Source organism: Podarcis gaigeae (genome assembly GCF_964106915.1).
Source record: "Podarcis gaigeae genome assembly, chromosome: 14".
Classification (NCBI taxonomy): domain Eukaryota; kingdom Metazoa; phylum Chordata; class Lepidosauria; order Squamata; family Lacertidae; genus Podarcis; species Podarcis gaigeae.
In genome coordinates this window covers 47,141,876-47,161,931 of record NC_139690.1, presented here as the reverse complement: position 1 = coordinate 47,161,931, position 20,056 = coordinate 47,141,876, and the positions used below count along the sequence as shown (strand labels likewise).

General features: G+C 47.1%; 3 protein-coding genes across 5 annotated transcripts in view; 1 reads left to right on the top strand and 2 right to left on the bottom strand.

Annotated features, from left to right (window-relative positions):
• SLC5A10 (solute carrier family 5 member 10) overlaps positions 1-10,322 on the top strand; it is a 101,081-nt gene extending 90,759 nt beyond the window's left edge. The window contains exons 12-15 of the mRNA XM_083711923.1: positions 870-1,038; positions 5,021-5,236; positions 8,502-8,610; positions 9,639-10,322. Of these exons, the coding sequence (XP_083568049.1) occupies positions 870-1,038; positions 5,021-5,236; positions 8,502-8,610; positions 9,639-9,832 (688 nt within the window). The 3' untranslated portion in view covers positions 9,833-10,322. The remainder of the gene's footprint in view (positions 1-869; positions 1,039-5,020; positions 5,237-8,501; positions 8,611-9,638) is intronic.
• SHMT1 (serine hydroxymethyltransferase 1) overlaps positions 1-20,056 on the bottom strand; it is a 343,621-nt gene that overhangs the window by 160,742 nt on the left and 162,823 nt on the right. The window lies entirely within an intron of this gene.
• GRAP (GRB2 related adaptor protein) overlaps positions 12,042-20,056 on the bottom strand; it is a 37,748-nt gene continuing 29,733 nt past the window's right edge. For all 3 annotated transcript variants that reach the window (XM_083711857.1, XM_083711859.1, XM_083711858.1), the window contains exons 4-5: positions 15,357-15,525; positions 12,042-14,620 (exon numbers count right to left, since the gene is read on the bottom strand). In XM_083711857.1, coding sequence (XP_083567983.1) covers positions 14,435-14,620; positions 15,357-15,525 — 355 coding nt within the window. In that variant the 3' untranslated portion in view covers positions 12,042-14,434. The remainder of the gene's footprint in view (positions 14,621-15,356; positions 15,526-20,056) is intronic.

Below are 20,056 nucleotides of genomic sequence, written 5' to 3'. Positions count from 1 at the left end.
CTGCATGGACACTGGACCGCTTCCAGATATGCATAAAATTAGACCGGCCCACGGTGCAATTGAGAAGCATTCGATTTTGCTTGCTTGCAAAACCCTCTCTTATTTTATGTCTTGCATCGGTGACCCTCTCAGGGTGTGGCCGGCTGATACGTTCCCGTGCATAGAGAAAGTGAAGTCTTGCACACAGCCTCTGTTGTGCATGACTTCTTTGACACAGGCAGGGTTTTTGAAACGCTGTGGCCTGGACTGCCATTTGCTTGGTATTTGTGTGAACAAGACCTCACTCGCCCCTCCAGGGTTCTGGTGGCCTTTGGATAAGGTGTTTTTCCTGTAACCTAGAACATAAGAGACACAGGTGGCGCTGTGGGTTAAAGCCTCAGCGCCTAGGACTTGCCGATCGAAAGGTCGGCGGTTCGAATCCCTGCGGCGGGGTGCGCTCCCGCTGCTCGGTCCCAGCGCCTGCCAACCTAGCAGTTCGAAAGCACCTCCGGGTGCAAGTAGATAAATAGGGACCGCTTACCAGCGGGAAGGTAAACGGCGTTTCCGTGTGCGGCTCTGGCTCGCCAGAGCAGCGATGTCACGCTGGCCATGTGACCCGGAAGTGTCTCCGGACAGCGCTGGCCCCCGGCCTCTTGAGTGAGATGGGCGCACAACCCCAGAGTCTGTCAAGACTGGCCCATACGGGCAGGGGTACCTTTACCTAGAACATAAGAAGCCATCATTGTCCACATTTCTGCTGTTTTCATGCGTTCTAGCCACAAGTCTGAGAGGTTTTGCCTTTGCCTCACTGCTTTCCCCCAGAAAACCCACTCTTTGGATGATGATGAAGATGTTTCACTTGTGGTTTTTTTTTATTGCTAACCTCGCAGGATAGTCACTATTGTCCTAGTTGCTGTCAGCGTGGTTTGGATCCCAATCCTGCAGAGCTCCAACAGCGGCCAGCTCTACATCTACATCCAATCCGTCACTAGCTACCTTGCCCCACCCGTCACGGCTGTCTTCCTCTTGGCTGTTTTCTGGAAGCGAGCCAATGAACAGGTATGCTCAAATATAATAGCTGATAATGATAACAATAACGTTATTGTTTGTATGCCGCCCATCGGACTGGGTTCCCCTGGGCGGCTCCCAACAAAATATTAAAAACACAACAAAACCTCAAACATTAAAAACTTCCCTGAACGGGCCTGCCTTCTAAAAGCCCAATAGTTGTTTATTTCCTTGGCATCTGATGGGAGGGTGTTCCACAAGGTGGGTGCCACCACAAAGAAGGCCATCTGCCTGGCTCCCTGTAACCTCACTTCTCACAGTGAGGGAACCACCAGAAGGCCCTCGGAGCTGGACCTCAGTGTTTGGGCTGAACAATGGGGGTATATAAACTAGAGACAGCTGCCCTTGCACACTTTGCTTGCCAACCCCATGGAATCATAGAATTGTAGAGTTGGAAGGGACCATGAGGGTCATCGTGTCGAACCCCCTGCAATGCAGGAATCTTTTGCCAAGCATGGGGCTCAAACCCACGACCCTGATATCAAGAGGCTCATGCTCTACTGACTGAGCTATCCATCACGAGCCATCTTGCTGGTCCATCAAACTCCTTATACCTTAGCCACCCCTATTTTTAAAAAAATAATAATAATTATTAACAGTTTAAACACTACAAAAGAAAAAAAATTAAACAAAACAATACAATACAATACAAAAACAAAGACACTACATAACACTAACACTGAGACATTAAACTAACAAAACAAAACAAAAACAATTTAAGACACATCCAATAATTTCAATATCTTATCTTTCATTCACTTGTTTCCACGACCTCCTCACACCTCCCTTTTTGTATTCCACTTCAATTAACTGTTTCAGCAATTCCTTTCCATCTTCCTCTGTTTTCTGTCCTGTAATTTATCTTTAACATATTCTAACCTTATTTTTTCCCTTTAATACATTAATAATCTATTTGTACTTAGTTCCTTATAACAGTTCTACTAAAGCCATATAACTTCATTCCAACATTTTTCTAACATTCATTGATTTTACAGTATTTCTGTAAATAGTCTTTAAACTTTTTCCAGTCTTCTTCCACCGACTCTTCTCCCTGGTCTCGGATTCTGCCAGCACACCCTAGCCACCCCTATCCTCTCACAACTCCTTGACCCCCCACTCACAGCTCCTTCAGTACCCCATCCCCACCAACCTGCCATTCCCACCCTACTCCCCACAGCCATAGCTGTCAACTTTCAGATTTGAAAATATGGAATCAGCAGCCTCGAAAATAAGGGATCAGCAGCCTCACCTATCCTGGGGACAGTCTATGGGATATCTAACAATCCGGAATAGCAGCGGGAAGCAGCGGGAAACGGCACTGGAATAAGGGAATTTCCTGCGAAAAAAAGGGAAGGTTGACAGCTATGCCCACAGCTCAGCCCAAACTCCCCCAACAATTCACTCCAAACTCCCTCCGCCAACAGCTTGCCCCAAACACAACCCCCCCACTGCCGCTGTTGCTACCACTTGTGGAGGAGAGGGGAAAGAAGAGGAAAGGGCCTTTCTCCCTTGTGCTCCGCGCTGCAGCTGGCAAACAGTAAGCATGCATTTTGAAATGCATGCTTCATTCCGACACTGATGGAGTACTAGGAGCATGCAAAGACCTGCCAGGCCCACCCACCTAGTTGCCTCCCTAGTTGCTTACTCTGCCGGACCACCTGCCCGTTCTCTCAGCCAGACCACTCGCCCCCTCTGACGCTGGGCTTGCCTTGCCCTGCTGTGCCTGCGAGCGAGCAAGTGGGTGGCGGTGGCCATGACAACAGGGTGAACGGGAAGCCCCTGTCTGGACCACCTGCCAGCCTGCTTGTTTGCTCACTCCCACCCCCGGCCTGCTCGCATGGCCCCCTACTGTTGACCAGGTGAACTGCAGCATGATGACTTTTTCCTTGCAATAATATTATATAGTAAGATATAGTATACGTTTTTAATAAATGACTTAAGGGGGGGACATTGAAAGTTGCTTTAAGCTCAGTCAGACTGTTGAGCCATCTCTCAGCAATGTTTGCACAGAATGGCAGTGTTCATCTAGGGCTTGAGTTTGTCCCATTCCCACCTGGAATTATCAGGGATTGAACATGAGATCTTCTGTGCGCAAGGAAGATGTTCTGCCCCTAAGCATCAGTCTTTCCTAGCCCTGCAACTTGAGATGCCCCTTAAGTGGAGAGAATCTGCCAAGGAGAGAATCTGAGCCGTGGGCTCTCCTCGTATTATTATTTTTTAAAAGGAGAGAAGCACTATTTAAAACATAAACCCAGGAACTGGTGGGTGGATATGCAATGTTGTGGGTATGCAATGTTGCCCATAGTAGAACAGGTGCATTTTTTAAGGTCAGGGGACTAACCCATCAGCGTCTACCCTTGCCTCATTGTTTCCTACCCTCTGCTTTTTTCCTATCCCTTACAAGTCTGTCTCAAAATGGGAAAACCCCATGATAATATGTGCAATGTGAATCACCCAAATTTGCATTGCGATCGTTTGTTTTCCTTTTGTGAAAGCCGCACCTGTTTGTAAACTGTAGGTCTCTGCTACAAATGTATACATGGGCTTTATACCACTTTAACTGAATGTGTGGCTGTGGTCCTATGATGTTAATAATAATAATAATAATAATAATAATAATAATAATAATAATAATAATAATAATTTATTTATATCCCGCCCATCTGGCTGAGTTTCCTCAGCCACTCTGGGCGGCTTCCAATCAAGTGTTAAAAACAATACAGCATTAAATGTTAAAAACTTCCCTAAACAGGGCTGCCTTCAGATGTCTTTTAAAGAGAAGATAGCTGCTTATTTCCTTCACATCTGAAGGGAGGGCGTTCCACAGGGCGGGCGCGACCACCAAGAAGGCCCTTTGTGTGGATGTGCTGTGAAGCTTTGTGGATGTGGTGTTACGTTATCTTATGTTGGTATGGTGTTTTGTTCTGTGGATGTGGCGTTATCATCTGATACGCAAACATGGCATTCTGTTGTGTAGTGTGTCCTGCATGTTTGCATGTGTCACTATGTTATAGAGCATTATTTGTGGATATGTGGATGCAATCTGTGTTCTGTTGGGTTGAGTTACATGCATGTGTGAATGTTGATGTTATGTTTATCCTGCATGGAAGTGGTTTGAGGCTTAGGCTTCTAATTGCACTTTTATATTGTGGGATATAAGCTCTCATTTTAACTGTTTCCATTGGGAATTTTAGAATCATAGAATAGAATCATAGAATCATAGAGTTGGAAGAGACCACAAGGGCCATCGAGTCCAACCCCCTGCCAAGCAGGAAACACCATCAGAGCACTCCTGACATATGGTTGTCAAGCCTCTGCTTAAAGACCTCCAAAGAAGGAGACTCCACCACACTCCTTGGCAGCAAATTCCACTGTCAAACAGCTCTTACTGTCAGGAAGTTCTTCCTAATGTTTAGGTGGAATCTTTTTTCTTGTAGTTTGGAACCATTGCTCCGTGTCCGCTTCTCTGGAGCAGCAGAAAACAACCTTTCTCCCTCCTCTATGTGACATCCTTTTATATATTTGAACATGGCTATCATATCACCCCTTAACCTCCTCTTCTCCAGGCTAAACATGCCCAGCTCCCTTAGCCGTTCCTCATAAGGCATCGTTTCCAGGCCTTTGACCATTTTGGTTGCCCTCCTCTGGACACGTTCCAGTTTGTCAGTGTCCTTCTTGAAAGGACATTTTAGTTTGCTTTCTTTTCCTTAGCCACCCTGGGAAACCTGTTGAAGAGCAGGAAATGAATAAAATTAATTAAATAAGTCTGGTTGAAGCCCGAAGGGCAAGAGCAGGAGTCAATCGCAACTTCAGTACGGTGAGGGAAGAAGGTGGTTAAGCCTGGCATTAAAAGAAAAGAAAATAACTTGCTCCTTGTTCCTGGTTCCTTCTCCCTAAATTTACCTCCTTTCTCCAGAGGCCTTGACCAAGGAGATTAGAATTTCAGTCTTTTGGGCCCTGTCTTTATCTGCAGGGGGCTTTCTGGGGCCTGATGGTGGGGCTTGTCATTGGCCTGAGCCGGATGGCCTTGGAGTTTGCGCACCCCACGCCCCGGTGTGGTGTCCCGGACAGGCGCCCTTCCCTCGTGAAGGACCTCCACTATCTTCACTTCGCCACCCTCCTCTTCCTGCTGACTGCCATGGTGGTGGCGGGCATCAGCTTGCTGACTAAGCCCCCCGCCGAATCCCAGGTGAGTAGAGCTTGTAAGCAGGTGAGCCGAGCTGCCCCCGTGGTGTAGAGGAGGAGAAGGAAGAGAATCACAGAACTGTATACAGTCATACCTTGGGTTACAGATGCTTCACGTTGTGTTTTTTTGGGGGGTTACAGACCCGCCAAAACCTGGAAGTACCGGAACGGGTTACTTCCGGGTTTCGGTGGTCGCGCATGTGCCGAAGCGCTAGATCACGCTTTGCGCATGCGCAGAAGTGCCGAATCGCAACCCACACATGCGCAGACGTGCCGCTGCGGGTTACGAATGTGCATCTTGCACAGATCACGTTCGCAACCCGAGCGTCCACTTTATTTGGAAGGTACCCTGAGGGGTCCAACCCCCTGGAATGCAGGAATCTCAGCTAAAGCATCCATGGGAGATGGCCATCTAATCTCTGCTGAAAAACCTCCAAGGAAGGAGACTATACAACCTCCCAAGGGAGACTGCTTCCCTGTTGAACAGCTCTTCTGGTCAGAAAGTTCTTCCTGACGTTTAGTCGGAATCTCCTGCTTGCTTGCTTGCAAAACCCTCCCTTATTTTATGTCTTGCATCGGTGACCCTCTCAGGGTGTGGGCGGCTGATACTTTTATAATAATAATATAATATAATATAATATAATATAATATAATATAATATAATATAATATAATATAATATAATATAATATAATATAATATAATATAATATAAATAATTTATTTATATCCCGCCCATCTGGCTGAGTTTCCCCAGCCACTCTGGGCGGCTTCCAATCAAGTGTTAAAAACAATACAGCATTAAATGTTAAAAACTTCCCTAAACAGGGCTGCCTTCAGATGTCTTTTAAAGAGAAGATAGCTGCTTATTTAGGAGAAAATAAGTTTGCTCCACCCTTCATGTGACAGAGCAATGATGGCATCCGAGGAGAGAAGTAGCAGGTGCTCTTCGGCTGAGTCACGGCCCTTCCGCAAATTTTATTTTAATAATTCATATTATTAATTAAATGACAATTATTTAAATGTGTTTTCATAGCTTAGGAACCGCCTGAACACTGTAGTTTCCGACCACCTTACAATAGGAAAGGCATTGTACGAAATGAAATCAGCTGAAATTCACTGGAAGGGTAAAACTCACTGTTTTTGCCCTCAGAAATAAAAGCCTCATTTCTTTCTGGAACAGGGGGAGAGGAACAAGCTTTTTAAAACAAGGATTGCCCGTTTTGCATTGGCTAGGAAAAATGGCTGCCTGGCATTGACACTCGATAGGATTTCCTTGCTCTGATAGTGACACAGGCCCAAACCGATTGCTCCCTTTGCTTCTGATCGAAGCAATTGCCCGAGGCAGAATGCTTTCTGTTAAACCACCTTTGAGGGAAAAGAAAGAAAGAAAGAAATAAGTCTTTTCCACTCCACCCAGAGAGGCCGAGCCATGCTTGTGCCACCTAACCACCACCCCTAGCTATGGAAGACTGCCCTTCCTTGGCACCAGGGCCCTCTCAGACGTATTGGGACATGCCGAGCAGAGTGGTTTGTTCTGATGTGTGCCCAGAGAGAACGGACGGTTGGGTGGCACGAGAAAACACGGTGGGCGTTGCCTGGATCTCTCTGGAAGGTGGTGCCAAGGAGACACCTCTGACACGGTTCAGGGCAGGAGGCTGGCACAAGCAGAAAACATCAAAATGGGGGGGGGTCAGGAGTCAGCAGAACAGGCCTTCCTGTTAGGGTTCGTTTTGCACCTTGACTGTTAATTTGCATTTGGGAGGGTCTGATACAGTGGTGCCTCGCAAGACGAAATTAATTCGTTCCGCGAGTCTCTTCGTCTTGCGGTTTTTTCGTCTTGCGAAGCACAGCTATTAGTGGCTTAGCGGATTAGCGCTATTAGTGGCTTAGCGGCTATCAGCGGCTTAGCAGCTATTAGCGGCTTAGTGGCTTAGAAAAAGGGGGGGAGGGGAAAAACTCGCAAGACTCGCAAGCCCATAGGGAAATTTGTCTTGCGAAGCACCCTGAAAAACGGAAAACTCTTTCGTCTAGCGAGTTTTTCGTCTTGCAAGGCATTCGTCTTGCGGGGCACCACTGTATTACAGGAGTTTCTCTGACCCATAATATTGGACTCTCTCTCTCTCTCTCTCTCTCTCTCTCTATATATATATATATATATGAGGAAGAAAAATCATTTAAATCCCCTGAATTCCTCTTTTTATTTTATCTGGTTTGTTTCTTTTGTTGGTTAAATATTTATTTCATAAAATGTATATACCGCCTAATGGTTAAAAAAACCCCCTAACAACCTCAAAGCAGTTTACAAAAAGATAAAACAATTAAATCGAAGGGGGTGGGGAAATCACTACCCTACTTTAAAACACACAAAAGTTAAAATACCGAAACGGATTAAGTTTGCCTCAATTTTCCAAGCATCTGGGTAGGCTTGTCCCTTTAGCAGTTTTGTTTTATCACCTATTTTTGTTTTAGTAAAATTGTTTATTGCTTTTATGTCGCACACGAGTTAGAGATTTTATTTTTGTACGAAGTGTAAAAAAGATTTTAAAGTGTTAGCAGATTTACAAATTTGTTTAAATGAAATAAAATGCCATTTTAAAGACCACCTTTAGTTGTTTTCTGTATGGGTTTATTTATGTATGTATGTATTTATTTTTAAAAACCCTATCATAGCTGTTTTTACTCTAATGACTACACTGCCTTGAGACTTATGCAAAAGGCATGCCAATAATACTAATACTAATACTACTACTACTACTACTACTACTAATAATAATAATAATTCCATCCATAAACTACCGCCAGAGTGTAGGGGCTTCATCCAATACTAGACATACTCGGAACAGACCCATTGAAATTAACTGACACAGAAAACTTGGGACTGTGAATTTTCACAAATCTAATTTGAGTGAAACTCTATAGAGTTTCTTGGGCCTTATCTGTGGCTTCAAACTGGGAATTGGCTGCGTACAGGGCAGCCGCGGAACCTTCCAGAACTTCTCCTGGGTGCGCTATTTCCCTCAGAGTCGAGCTTTTTCCCCTGTACACTGAAGGAAGGAAGGTGCACATTTCACCCATTGTTCCTCTCCAATATCTCTGCCAAGTGAATATATCCCTTGTTTTTCTGTCAGGAGTGTTGCTTTCCTGTCAGCGGCACATTTTACCTCACGACGTCATGCTTAGGCTGTCAATGGTAATGACGCTCATAAGCAAACGCAACTTTCTCTGCCTGTATTTCATTGGCTTTCTCCCTCCTTTTTTATATTTGTAGGTAAAATTTGTGACTTGGTGGACTCTTCGTGAGGAGGAGCCCTTTCCTCCCCAACTGCCCAACCCCAAATCGCTGCCTGAGGACGGCTTTTCCAGCACACAGAACGATGGTAGGCCTCAGGCACGATTTGAACAACATCCTCTCTCAGAGCGGCAGGGAAAAAGAAAAGCCCGTTGGAATATGTGGTTTCATGTGAACGGCGGGTGCCGAAATATCCTGTGATCAGTCCGTCAACTTTACTGAACGTAGCCAAAGGACTTCACAATATACAAGATGTCAAACTCCCAATTAAAATTTAAAAATTGATACGGAATCATAGAACAGCCATTAGTACCCATGTGCGCCAACCTCCGTGGGTAACGAAACATTGGGTTCAGATTTATAATACTGTGCATTTTATCATTCTTGATATGACTAGAATGCAGCTTCTAAGCCGGCAGTGGAAATTTGGCTACCAAATGGACAGAACTGAGGAACCATTGAGAAGTTGTTGGGTTCCTAACTGCCGTTAGATCCAGCCAGCATGGCCAATAATGGTCAAGGGATGATGGGAGCCCAGCCCCATCGGAAGGGCTCTAGGTCAGTGGGCGCTGACCCTTTACGGCCAGCCCAATACATTTTGGCACCTGAGGCACACCACAAAATGGCGACCCTCCTCCCTGCTAGGGAAGAAGGGGCGGGTCAAGATCTATATCAGAAAGAAGCGGAGAATGGAGATCTACATCGGGATCTGCTACCCCGGTGGATCCTGCTGCCTAAGGTGGCTGTCTCACCTTGCCTCATGGGTGGACCAGCCCTGCATGAGGGCAAAGGGGACAATGTCCCACCAACCTCAGTCTGCCATCAGCCAGTCCTACGTGGCTGTCAGCCTCCTCCACCTTAGACTCAGTGTTGCCCATGACGAACTCAGAGAGGAAGAAGAGGAGGAGGATGGGGACAAAACTGGAATTAGTTGGCTTTGACGGTCATTGGTTTTGGCTGCCCTTACTCTTGGGCTTCCTGTCTTCCACCCCACCAGTTTCCATGGGCACCAGCTGTTGCTGCTCTAGTTCTCCATCCCTGTTTTAGGACTTTGTGTAATCCTTTTTTGTTTTTGTTTTCCATGAATAAACCCTTTGCTCTCTCTCTTTCTCCCAGATCTCCCGGAAAGCCTCCCATGGAGTTGCTTTGGCAACGGAAAGGCCTGCACCCCCTGCGTCATGAAGGCTGGAACCCCCCCAAGGAAGCCCCCTGGGGACAAGACAGAATCCCACTTCTGGGCTCGGATCTGCTGTGCAAACGCCCTTCTCCTGATCTGTGTCAATGTCTTTTTCTATGCTTATTTTGCTTAAGGGATGTCTTCTGGAAAGTTCCTCAAAGAAGACGGGAAGGAGTTTGGGGTGGGTGGGGAGGGGAAGAGAGAACTGGTGTGTACGTAGAAGATGGGAGGTATTCTCTGATACCAGTGGATTGCTTTATTTAAATATTATATTTCAGCTAAAGATGGGGCCGTCCTAAGCTACCCAGAGGAAGAGTTGTTGCTCAGTAGAGTAGAGCGGCTGATTTGCATGCAGAAGATCTCAGGTTCAATCACCAGGTAGGGCTGGGAATGCACCCCCATCTGAAACCTTGGAGAGCTGCTGCCAGCCAGTGTGTACAGTACTGAGCTAAGATGAGCAAATGGTCTGACTCAGTAGAAGGCAGCTCCTTTTGTGCACTAATCCAGGGTGGGAAACTTTGGGATTTTATAAGGTACTCCACTGGAGATGACACTGGACCTTTGGGCTAGCATATGCAGATTTATTTTTTTTATTTTTTTGCAACCAAGGGGACTAGAATCTTTCTTAGAATAAAATTAAAAATAAAGTGGCAGATTTCGTTTGCAGAAAAAGGCCCTGATTTGTAAACAGCCCATAAATACTGAACTCAGTTCAGCTTGGCCATTTTACATGTTCCACGGTGCACTTGTAGTTGGGCATGGTAGCTGTTTCGGCTAGGCATGAGAGCGGCACAGGAACACCCCCATCTTGTTTTGCTACCTCCGGAGCAATTGAGCTGAAGACTCACCACAACTCTCTTTTGACATTGGTCCACTGGCAAACAGAGGAAACTGCTGCAGCACCTTCACTGCAGATGGCCACAGGGTGGTGTTGCAGCTTCTAGCCCAGAAGACATCCTATTGGCTCCTTGCATCGTGTGGTTTCTCCTGCGGCATCACAAAGGAAGGGTGCTGGCCCAAGTAAAGACAAGGCAAGGGTCAGCACCTTGGAGAGAGATATCAAGGTGTCGGTTTAGGACCACTGCGGTGGTCAAACATCCAAGTTATCTCAGCAAGGTCCTAGAGCTGTTGGCAGAATTTTAAATCACAGCTAGGTAGTCACTGACTCAAGGGCTCATCTCCTCAGTGCTGCCACACAGACGGTTAAAGAATCAGTGTTTTATTCTGCAACCATTGCCTTTTTTGAAGGTACAGTGGTACCTCAGGTTAAGTATTTAATTTGTTTCAGAGGTCCGTTCTTAACCTGAAACTGTTCTCAACCTGAAGCACCACTTTAGCTAGTTGGGCCTCCTGCTGCTGCCACGCCGCCGGAGCCCGATTTCTGTTCTTATCCTGAAGCAAAGTTCTTAACCTGAAGCACTATTTCTGGGTTAGTGGAGTGTGTAACCTGAAGCGTATGTAACCTGAAGTGTATGTAACCTGAGGTACCACTGTACTGGGGTTTTCAGCCATAGGGATCTCTCAGGGCTCTCTCGATCACCCAAGGGTTTGTGGACCAGCCACCAGAGTCTGGTGGCAGAGTTGTCCCCTTGGGGCTCTGGGGAGCAGGACCCCAGAGTCTGAAGACCCATGCAGGATGGGGCAGAACATGGAGTTGGAGTTGTGCAGAGGTAACGCTCCACTTTGCGAAGGCAAACCTTGCACCAGACATGCAACAGTATGTCAAGGAGCGTTACGCCTGCTTTTCCTGACCTTTTGCCTTCTTGGCTAGAAAACAGGGTTTTCCCCCTCACCTTTTGTCCTCTTACAATTTGTTAGACATATCACTTGGCTGGAGCGTGACCAGGGACGCAGACATAATCAAGTATCGGGGAAAACATCTGAGGGAAACACCTGCTGACACGTGTATTTGCTAACGCTGGAAATGTGCTTAGATGGAAATACGTTGAGTTCAGGCTGGTTTCCTACTGTTTCCAATTGTTGACTTCTGCTAATAAAAGGAGCCTCGGCAGAGCTAGCCGGCAGCTTGCTTGGAGCATGCTTGCCAGCGTGCTTCTGCAAAGCTCACCTGCATTCAACCTTCTGTCATCTCCATTATTCCTACAGAGTTGCAATTGCTAGAGGACTCTGCTTTTGAGGAGTTCTGCTCCGGGACCATGGCACCAATGGCCGCATTGCACCCTATGTATCATGTGATACAGGGCACCAATGAGGTCTAGCTCTGGCCCAGTGAAGCTGCTGACACTCTGCCTTTTGCTCCTCAGTTGGGACAAGTCATTGCTCAGGCATGGAATGAGCTGTGCATCCATCTTTTTGCCTCCAAATTTGTCTGAAGCACCTGCTTGACTGCCTGAATTACTTTATTAAACCACATAAAGGAATACAAAATGATTAGCACACCCGTAGCTAACATGCGAAACCCAACTCGGGGTTGTACACTCACACGCACAGAATCATTGCCTAGCGAAAACCAGTTTGTATAATGAGGTTGTGGGTTGCCGTCGGTTCAAAAAATCTCTCCACACTCTTGAGTCACTGGTGGTCCTCTCACCTAGTGTTCCCCTTCTGATGTATACAATGCGGGCACATGCCAATCACCACAAAAGGAGCTGGTCTCTGCTTTTCCTCTAGCTGTCCTGATTTGACTAGGCAGTCTCTGTCGATGCAATTGCCCAAACCTGAGCTGAACCTGGGTCCGAATATAGTACCCCAGGCCACTGTAGGTAATATTCCCCTACCTCAGCTACACCTCCTTCCAAGTGTCCTGGACAAAACAAGACATCCCGTTTTTTTCTTGCAAGATCTCAGTGGCCATTTTGGATATCATGATCCCACTCACTCATGCACTGTGCTCTCCCCCCTCCCCCAAAATTGCTTTTTTTGGGGGGGGGGTGAGAGCAAGGCACAGGTCACGTCACCTGAGATTGCATCCTGGAAGACATCCCTGTTTTGCATTGGAAAAAGTTGGAAGGTGTGCATTCCCTGCTCCGCCCACTTTTGCCTCTGGCCCCACCCACATGTGGCCCCTGGAAGGTTGTCCAGAAGGGAATGTGGCCCTCGGGCTGAATTCCTTCCCTGCGAGGTTTCTGCCGGAGTGGACTATACCGAGAAAGCTGGACCTTTGCACTCTATCTCGTATGCTCCCTAGAAACTGAGATGCAGTGCCTTGCAGAAAGCTCGGTGAGTTCTCTGCAAACACCCGGCTTTGTGAAGAGTCTATAAATAGAGGGAGGGTCAAGGAGGCAGGTGGGAGAATGTTTGCCTGGCTGCAAAGTGTATCAGATTCCTCCTTCCTGTTGCCCTTGGCTGTTGGTGACCCAAGAGAGCAGGATGGGGGGGGGACACCATTCTGAGATAAGGCATGGCTAGTCACAAGATGCTTATGAAACAAGCTCGGGGGGGGGGGGATGTGTTTTCAAACAAATGAAAAGAGGGAACTGAAATTTGCTCAGGGGGATTCCCCACCCAGTCATCTGTTCCCACATTGGAAACTGCCCATGTGTGAAAGGTCAACTCTTTGACCAGCTAAGCCAGAGGTGAGGAAGCTCAGACTTGGAGATGGTAAATGTGACCCTCTGGCCCCTCTGCCTGCCTTTTGAGACCCTCCCTAAGCTGTTCCCCCTCCCAGGGCATGTTCTTGAGTGATTTTTGACTGGTTTGCATGCATTCTTGAACTGTGATAATGCCTTTTGCTATTCAGGATGGAGAGGAGAGCGTGGAAAACCTCTGGGTTTTGCATGGCTGGAATGAACCCGACTGTACAAAGGTAAATTTTGCATCCATTGATTTCTCCATGTTTGCTTCTGAACCCATCCAGGACTGAAGTATGGTCCCTGGAAGATCCCACACAAGGGAACGCCATCCTCAGACAGAAACAGGGTCCCCAAATTCTGGGTCAATCCATTGGATTAGATTCAGGGGTTCATTATTCCCGGCCTACCAACGTCCCCAGTGGGTTTTGCTAACACAAACCCAACTTGTTTGAATCATCCAACAACCTGGGACAGACAAAGAAGAAACACAATGCAAAAGAAATGAGAGGGAATTGCCATGGATGCTCCCATACAATAATGGAACTTGATATTGGTTTCACAGTCATTTCTTCATTCCCAGGGAATGTTGGGAACTCTAGTTCTGTTTAAGGGCGAGGCTATAGAACAGATGTCAGTAAAACTACAATTCCCAGGATTCTTCAGGGGAAACTGTGATGATTTAACTGGCACCAGACTGATGGGAAGAGTGCAGTGTTTAGTGTGGGATTGCCACCCTTCACTCACTCACTTATTACGGGGCATCCACATGGCATTGTCATTCTGCATTTTCCCTGTGGTTCTTCTGTCTCTTTATCTTAGAAAAACCAATGAAGAGCACATTTTCCGCCTTTAATATATGTTGGTTGAACAACTGAGTCACAAAATGGGAAGAGGCATGAATTTCCAAGGATAGCTGTGTTTCGGTTTGCAGATTGGTTCAAGAAGTGCAAATCAGGTGGTTTCTCATTCGAATGCAAACAAAATCAAGTTTCTGCCACATCCCTGGTTGTGGGCGAGAAAATGTTGAAGGCCACTCCTTTAGACCACCACTTGTCACATGGGAGGTCCACTTTTTGGTCCACTCCTAAAAAAGGTTACAAGTGGGGCGGTCATTCCATAGATGTTCCACAGGACTTCCGTTCAGGGAGATTTTGATTGGCTGCTTCAGAAGAAGCCTCCAATGAGAACGCAGGCGAAGCGGGTCACATGCGCAGTGGGAAGACATAGTTCCTGGGGAATAGGCCCGTCTTCATGCCAATCCTCCCTTTCCACCAGTTGGGATCAGAGCAGTCCAGGATCTCAAGGACGTCCCCTCGACAGAAGCTCAGCTGGGATGGGCTTTTGGCCGTGAAGTTGAACTGAGCCTGGGCGAATTTTGGCTTTTTGGGCTGCATGAAATAGAGAAGGAGAGGACAGCTGAGAAGAAATACCTGGCTGATACAAACAAGCTAGTCTTGCCCACCTGTCAAGCCAGGTGTGTTGTTTACATGATGTGGTGAGATGGAGAAGATTTTCCTCCCTGCGTTTAAAACCAAAATCGCATTTGGATAAAAACTGTTTCTCAGGCGGCTAGTCCTAGTCTTTACAACCCTGTACCTTCTTCCAGAAGGCAGAAACTGAAAGAGATCATTTCTGGGGTGCACACTATCCTGCGCTATCTCTGCAGCTTTCTTATGGCACCTGGAAGCATAGATTTGATCCAAGGTGGGAAGAGTGCACCCAATTATTCTCTCTGCGGTCTTTACAAAGATTCCTGCATTGCAGGGCTTGGACTAGATGACCCTTGGTTCCTTTCCAACTCTACGACTCAATGAACAGTACACCATATTCCAAGTGTGGTTATGCCATAAATTTGTACAACGGCATTACGATATTGGCAGTTTCGTTATCAATCCCTTTTCTAATGACCCCTATCGTGTTACTTGCCTTTCTACGAGTTGACATGCTCACCAGGTCAATATCTCTTTCCTGGAGAGCCACCACCAGTTCAGACCCTGCTCATGCATATGTGAAGATAGGGAGGTTTTGCTCCAAAGTGCATTATTTTATGCTTGCTTCCATTGAAATGCCCTTGCCATTTTTATGCCCGCTCCCCCAATTTGGAGAGTTTCCGCTGCCCCATACCTCCTGCATTTCCGCATGATCCCTGAGGAAGATCTGCGCTTTCTTGGCGATGGTGGTAGTTCTGTAGAAATCCACCAGTTCGTTGATGGAGTCGAACTTCTCGTCCCAGAGATGGTACTTCCCTTTCTTTTCTCTCAGTACCTTGAAGTGCAGCACTTGATCTCCATAGCTGTGCCCAGGGTGCAGAAAACAAAAGTTAGCAAAAGGTGAGCAGGCAGGTGAACATATCAGACAACACAGCGATTCTTCAACAGCTCTTGTTTATTCACAGGCCAGAACAGAAGTGAACTGAAGGGTTCAGCCAGCCTGCTTATATAGAGCTCCACTACAACGCAACAGTAACAACTTTCTGTAACTATCCAATCACTGAACGTCACTTTCAATTCCTTATTTGCATATGTGGACCTGAGTGAAAACTATCTACAGTATCCCCCTGCTGGCCCAGGGTGAGAACTTCAGTACATAACAATTCATACCTTGCATATGTGGCAGTTATATACCTTCCATTAATGATCCCGCCCCCTACACACTTTTCAGTGCATTTCCTCATCATCCCCCCCCCAAAAAAAAAGTCCAGTTTTTTTTACAGTGCCAGGGCAACAGAATGCTTTAATTCACTTTAATGGCACAAACCTAAACTTCCAGTATGCACTTGAATCCCTCCCGCAAAGCAGTAATGGTCTGGAAGCACCTCAAGTTTCTAACCCTCAAGAGCGACTTCAAAAACTGCTGGTGCCAGAGAGGGGAGTTGAATAAGATGCTTGCTCAAATATCGGGTGGTCCTTTAATGTTCTGCTTTGTCCCTCCTGCGAGTCACAAGTTCAACATCAACAATGCAAAGAAGGTCTATTTGTATAATATGCCCAGGAAGCTGAATGTTTGCTCTCCTTGGCAGGGAAAATGAAAAAAAACACTTGTCTAATTACACAGTGTGACAGAGGAACAGGAGCTGTCAGCCAGTCCTGCTTCCTGATTACTCCACAGCATTTGAGTCCAGAACTACTTTCGGTCCACTGTTAGGTGACAAGCTTTGCTGTTGGTGACACACATACAAACAAGCCTTCCTGCAACCAAGCTCTGGACCCTCAAATTCCTTGCAATGCCAGTGAAGACAAATATTTAAATAAAGCCATTTCCCATTCCCAGGGAGATGATGTTGCAGCCTGGGAGCAAGCACTCCCCACGCACGCAGGGTAGGATCGCCCCTGCACCACTGGGTGGTCTGCAGCAATAATCAATATTTTGATTTATAGACATATTTTTAGATGGTTTTGCGCCTCCCCTCCTGCCTGCACCCCGGCGAGGGGCCCACCTTGCCACCCCCTAGCTATGGCCCTTTGCCAACAAAGGTCCATATAGTTAAAGCTATGGTTTCCCCAGTAGTGATGTATGAAAGTGAGAGCTGGACCATAAAGAAGGCTGATCGCCGGTTGCTTTGGAATTATGGTGCTGGAGGAGACTCTTGAGAGTCCCATGGACTGCAAGAAGATTAAACTTATCCATTCTGAAGGAAATCAGCCCTGAGTGCTCACTGGAAGGACAGATCCTGAAGCTGAGGCCCCAATACTTTGGCCACCTAATGAGAAGAGAAGACTCCCTGGAAAAGACCCTGATGTTGGGAAAGATGGAGGGCACAGGGAGAAGGGGACGACAGAGGACGAGATGGTTGGACAGTGTTCTCGAAGCTACTAACATGAGTTTGACCAAACTGTGGGAGGCAGTGGAAGACAAGAGTGCCTGGCGTGCTCTGGTCCATGGCATCACAAAGAGTCGGACACAACTAAACAACTAAACAACAACAACAGCTATGGCCCTGCCCCTATTCCGTTAGCACAAACTGTGCCCCAGGACACCAGAGCAGGAGAAATCAAAATGGCACCAGCGATGCTTGCAAAGGTGCTAAAATTAAGGTTACCAGACATCCCTGTTTCCTGGGGACAGTCCCCATACAAAATCCATTGAAGTTGAAAAATGTTCCTGGATTCATTGGAAAAAATCTGGTAACCTTATGCTAAATGGAGTTGCCAAACCTGGAGCATCCCAGATTTCAGGATACAAATGTGAGACCTGTTGGAGGGTCCTGATGATGTCCTGGGGAACAGCCCCTGGTGATGACATAGGGTAGACATTTGGATTCCCCCTCTGTGCTCCCTCACAGCACTGAGACCTGGAGATGGAGGTTAATGGGGAGAGGAGAGGGTGCAGATCCACCCAGAGTCTGGACAATAATTTGCAGCCAGTTTCTGTTAAGTTGGAAATTCAGGCCCTCCCAGACTACCTGGAGAGGACCAGACAAACATGGAGACACAGGGTCAGACCTGGAGGTTCTGACAACCCCAGTGCTGAGAGGCACCTTCATTGCGATTGCTATCTCTGACAGCTAGTTGGTCATTGTTGCTACAGTTTTAATTCAGGCAGAGTAATGGCCCTGCCACATACAGGTTCTGGGAGTGACTGCTTCTTGACAGCAAAGGCTCACCTCCTGCGGCCCGATCCATCAAAGGGGATTAAAAATGTCCTGCCCATGGGCGTACCTCGGAGTGCCAACCGTCGTCTTATGTTCCCATGTGCAAGGACAAGAAACCTAGGCTGCCCATTCCGTAAATGGAAAAAAAGCAGAAATAATTGTTGGGGCTTTGGGTGGCTGTTGTTTTTTGCAAGGACTTTAGTTTCAGGGCACAAGGGGAAAGAAACGGAAAGGAGAACATGCATAATTTAGCTATTTGAGCCTCTCTGTTGAACGCCAGTGCCATTTTGTAGGCCTTAATTTGGTGGCCTATGGGGCTCATGGAAATAATACTTATTATTTCTTAGTAAATTTGTTGCTCGCTTTATCTTGTCCAAGACTTAACAACCAACCAAGAAACCACCCCAAAGCAACCTTGTCACTCACATTCATTAAAAACATTCTCATCCACTTCTGAAAGACCACAGATAATTAAAGACTGGTTATGGAGGAGAGCTTTTGCCTGGCGCCTAAAGATATATAATGATGGTGCCAGGTGAGCCTCCCTGGAGAGAGCATTGCACAAGCAGGGAGCCACCACCAAAAAGGCCCACACTTGTGCTGTTACCCTGCGGAAGTGCTCTTCCGGATCTCAAAAGAGCAGATATAGCGGTTTATGTCCTGAACTCAGTGCTCTCCACCTGCTCTTTTAATAGCAAAAGGCAATGTTTGAGGCAACATCATTCAGCCCGGACACTGAGGTCCAGTTCTGAGGGCCTTGTTGAGAGAAGTGAAATTACAGGGAACCAGGCAGAGGGCCTTCTTGGTAGTGGCACCCACTCTGTGGAACATCCTCCCATCAGATATGACTTTCCGCAGACATCTGAAGGCAGCTCTGTATCAGGATGTTTTCAATGTCCAATGTTTTGCTGTGCTCTGTTATACAGTGGTACCTCGGGTTACAGACGCTTCAGGTTACAGACTCCGCTAACCCAGAAATAGTACCTTGGGTTAAGAACTTTGCTTCAGAATGAGAACGGCGTGGCGGCAGTGGGAGGCCCCATTAGCTAAAGTGGTGCTTCAGGTTAAAAACAGTTTCAGGTTAAGAACAGACCTCTGGAATGAATTAAGTTCTTAACTCGAGGTACCACTGTATTTTGTTGGAAGCTGCCCAGAGTGGCTGGGGCAACAAAGTATGATTGGCAGGGCACAAGTAATATTTTTTTATTGTTATTATTACCTCCCTGCAAACAAATCAGAAAGAATGCTCAGTGAGTAGTGGACATTGTCTCAGCTCCCCAAAAGCTTTGTGCAAACAAAGGAGGATGGACATGCCATAAACAGCTCTGGCTGGAAATGACTCCATCTGCTCAAATACGATATGCATGTGTGACTTGACCCCATACTAAAGCTTCCAAAATGGGCTCACAATTGGACACGGGGGAGACCTACAAATTCTCCATACCTGATAGACAGCTTTTGGCTGAACCCAGGAGATTTCATGAAGAAGGAGCCCTTTTTTGGATGTAAAGCCATTTAGAAATAGTGCCGCACACACAGATTGCCATAGAAAAGGCCCCAGAATCAGGGGTGTGTGTGACAAAATGGCACACCGTGGGGGTCGGCACTTACTGCGAGGCCTGGCCTGCAGTGCGTCCGAGCCACACGTCTCTCCTGGGAGTCATAGCTGTCAACCTTCCCTTTTTTTGCGGGACATTCCCTTATTCCAGCGCCATTTCCCGCTGCTTCCTGCTGCTGTCCCGGATTGTTAGATATCCCGTAGACTGTCCACAGGACAGGTGAGGCTGCTGATCCCTTATTTTCAAATTTGAAAGTTGACAGCTATGCTCAGGCCCCTGCGCTGCCCAAAATGGCAGTGTGGGACTTGTGCCCGCCAGGCAGACTTCGCGGGCAGCTTGCTGCGCCACCCCCTTGGTATATCTCCGCGGCGCCCCAGTGCGCCACCCCTGTGCATGGATCGCTGCAGCACCCTGCGGGCAGCTCGCCCTGTCCCCGCTGGTCCGGGAGCCGAAGCAGCCAGCTCTGCCCCTGCCCAGAATAATCAGTGTTTCATAGGTTTTTAGATGTCACCCGGGCACTCAAAGAGAACAAAGGTGTGTGGGACTGCTGATCTACGCCAATAGCCCAAAGAGATGCCGCTCCACATTACCTTTGTGGCAGATACCCTGCGAACAAGAACTACACCCTATTTAATGAAATGAAGCTTGTAAAATGAAGCAAAGCAGAAATGCAC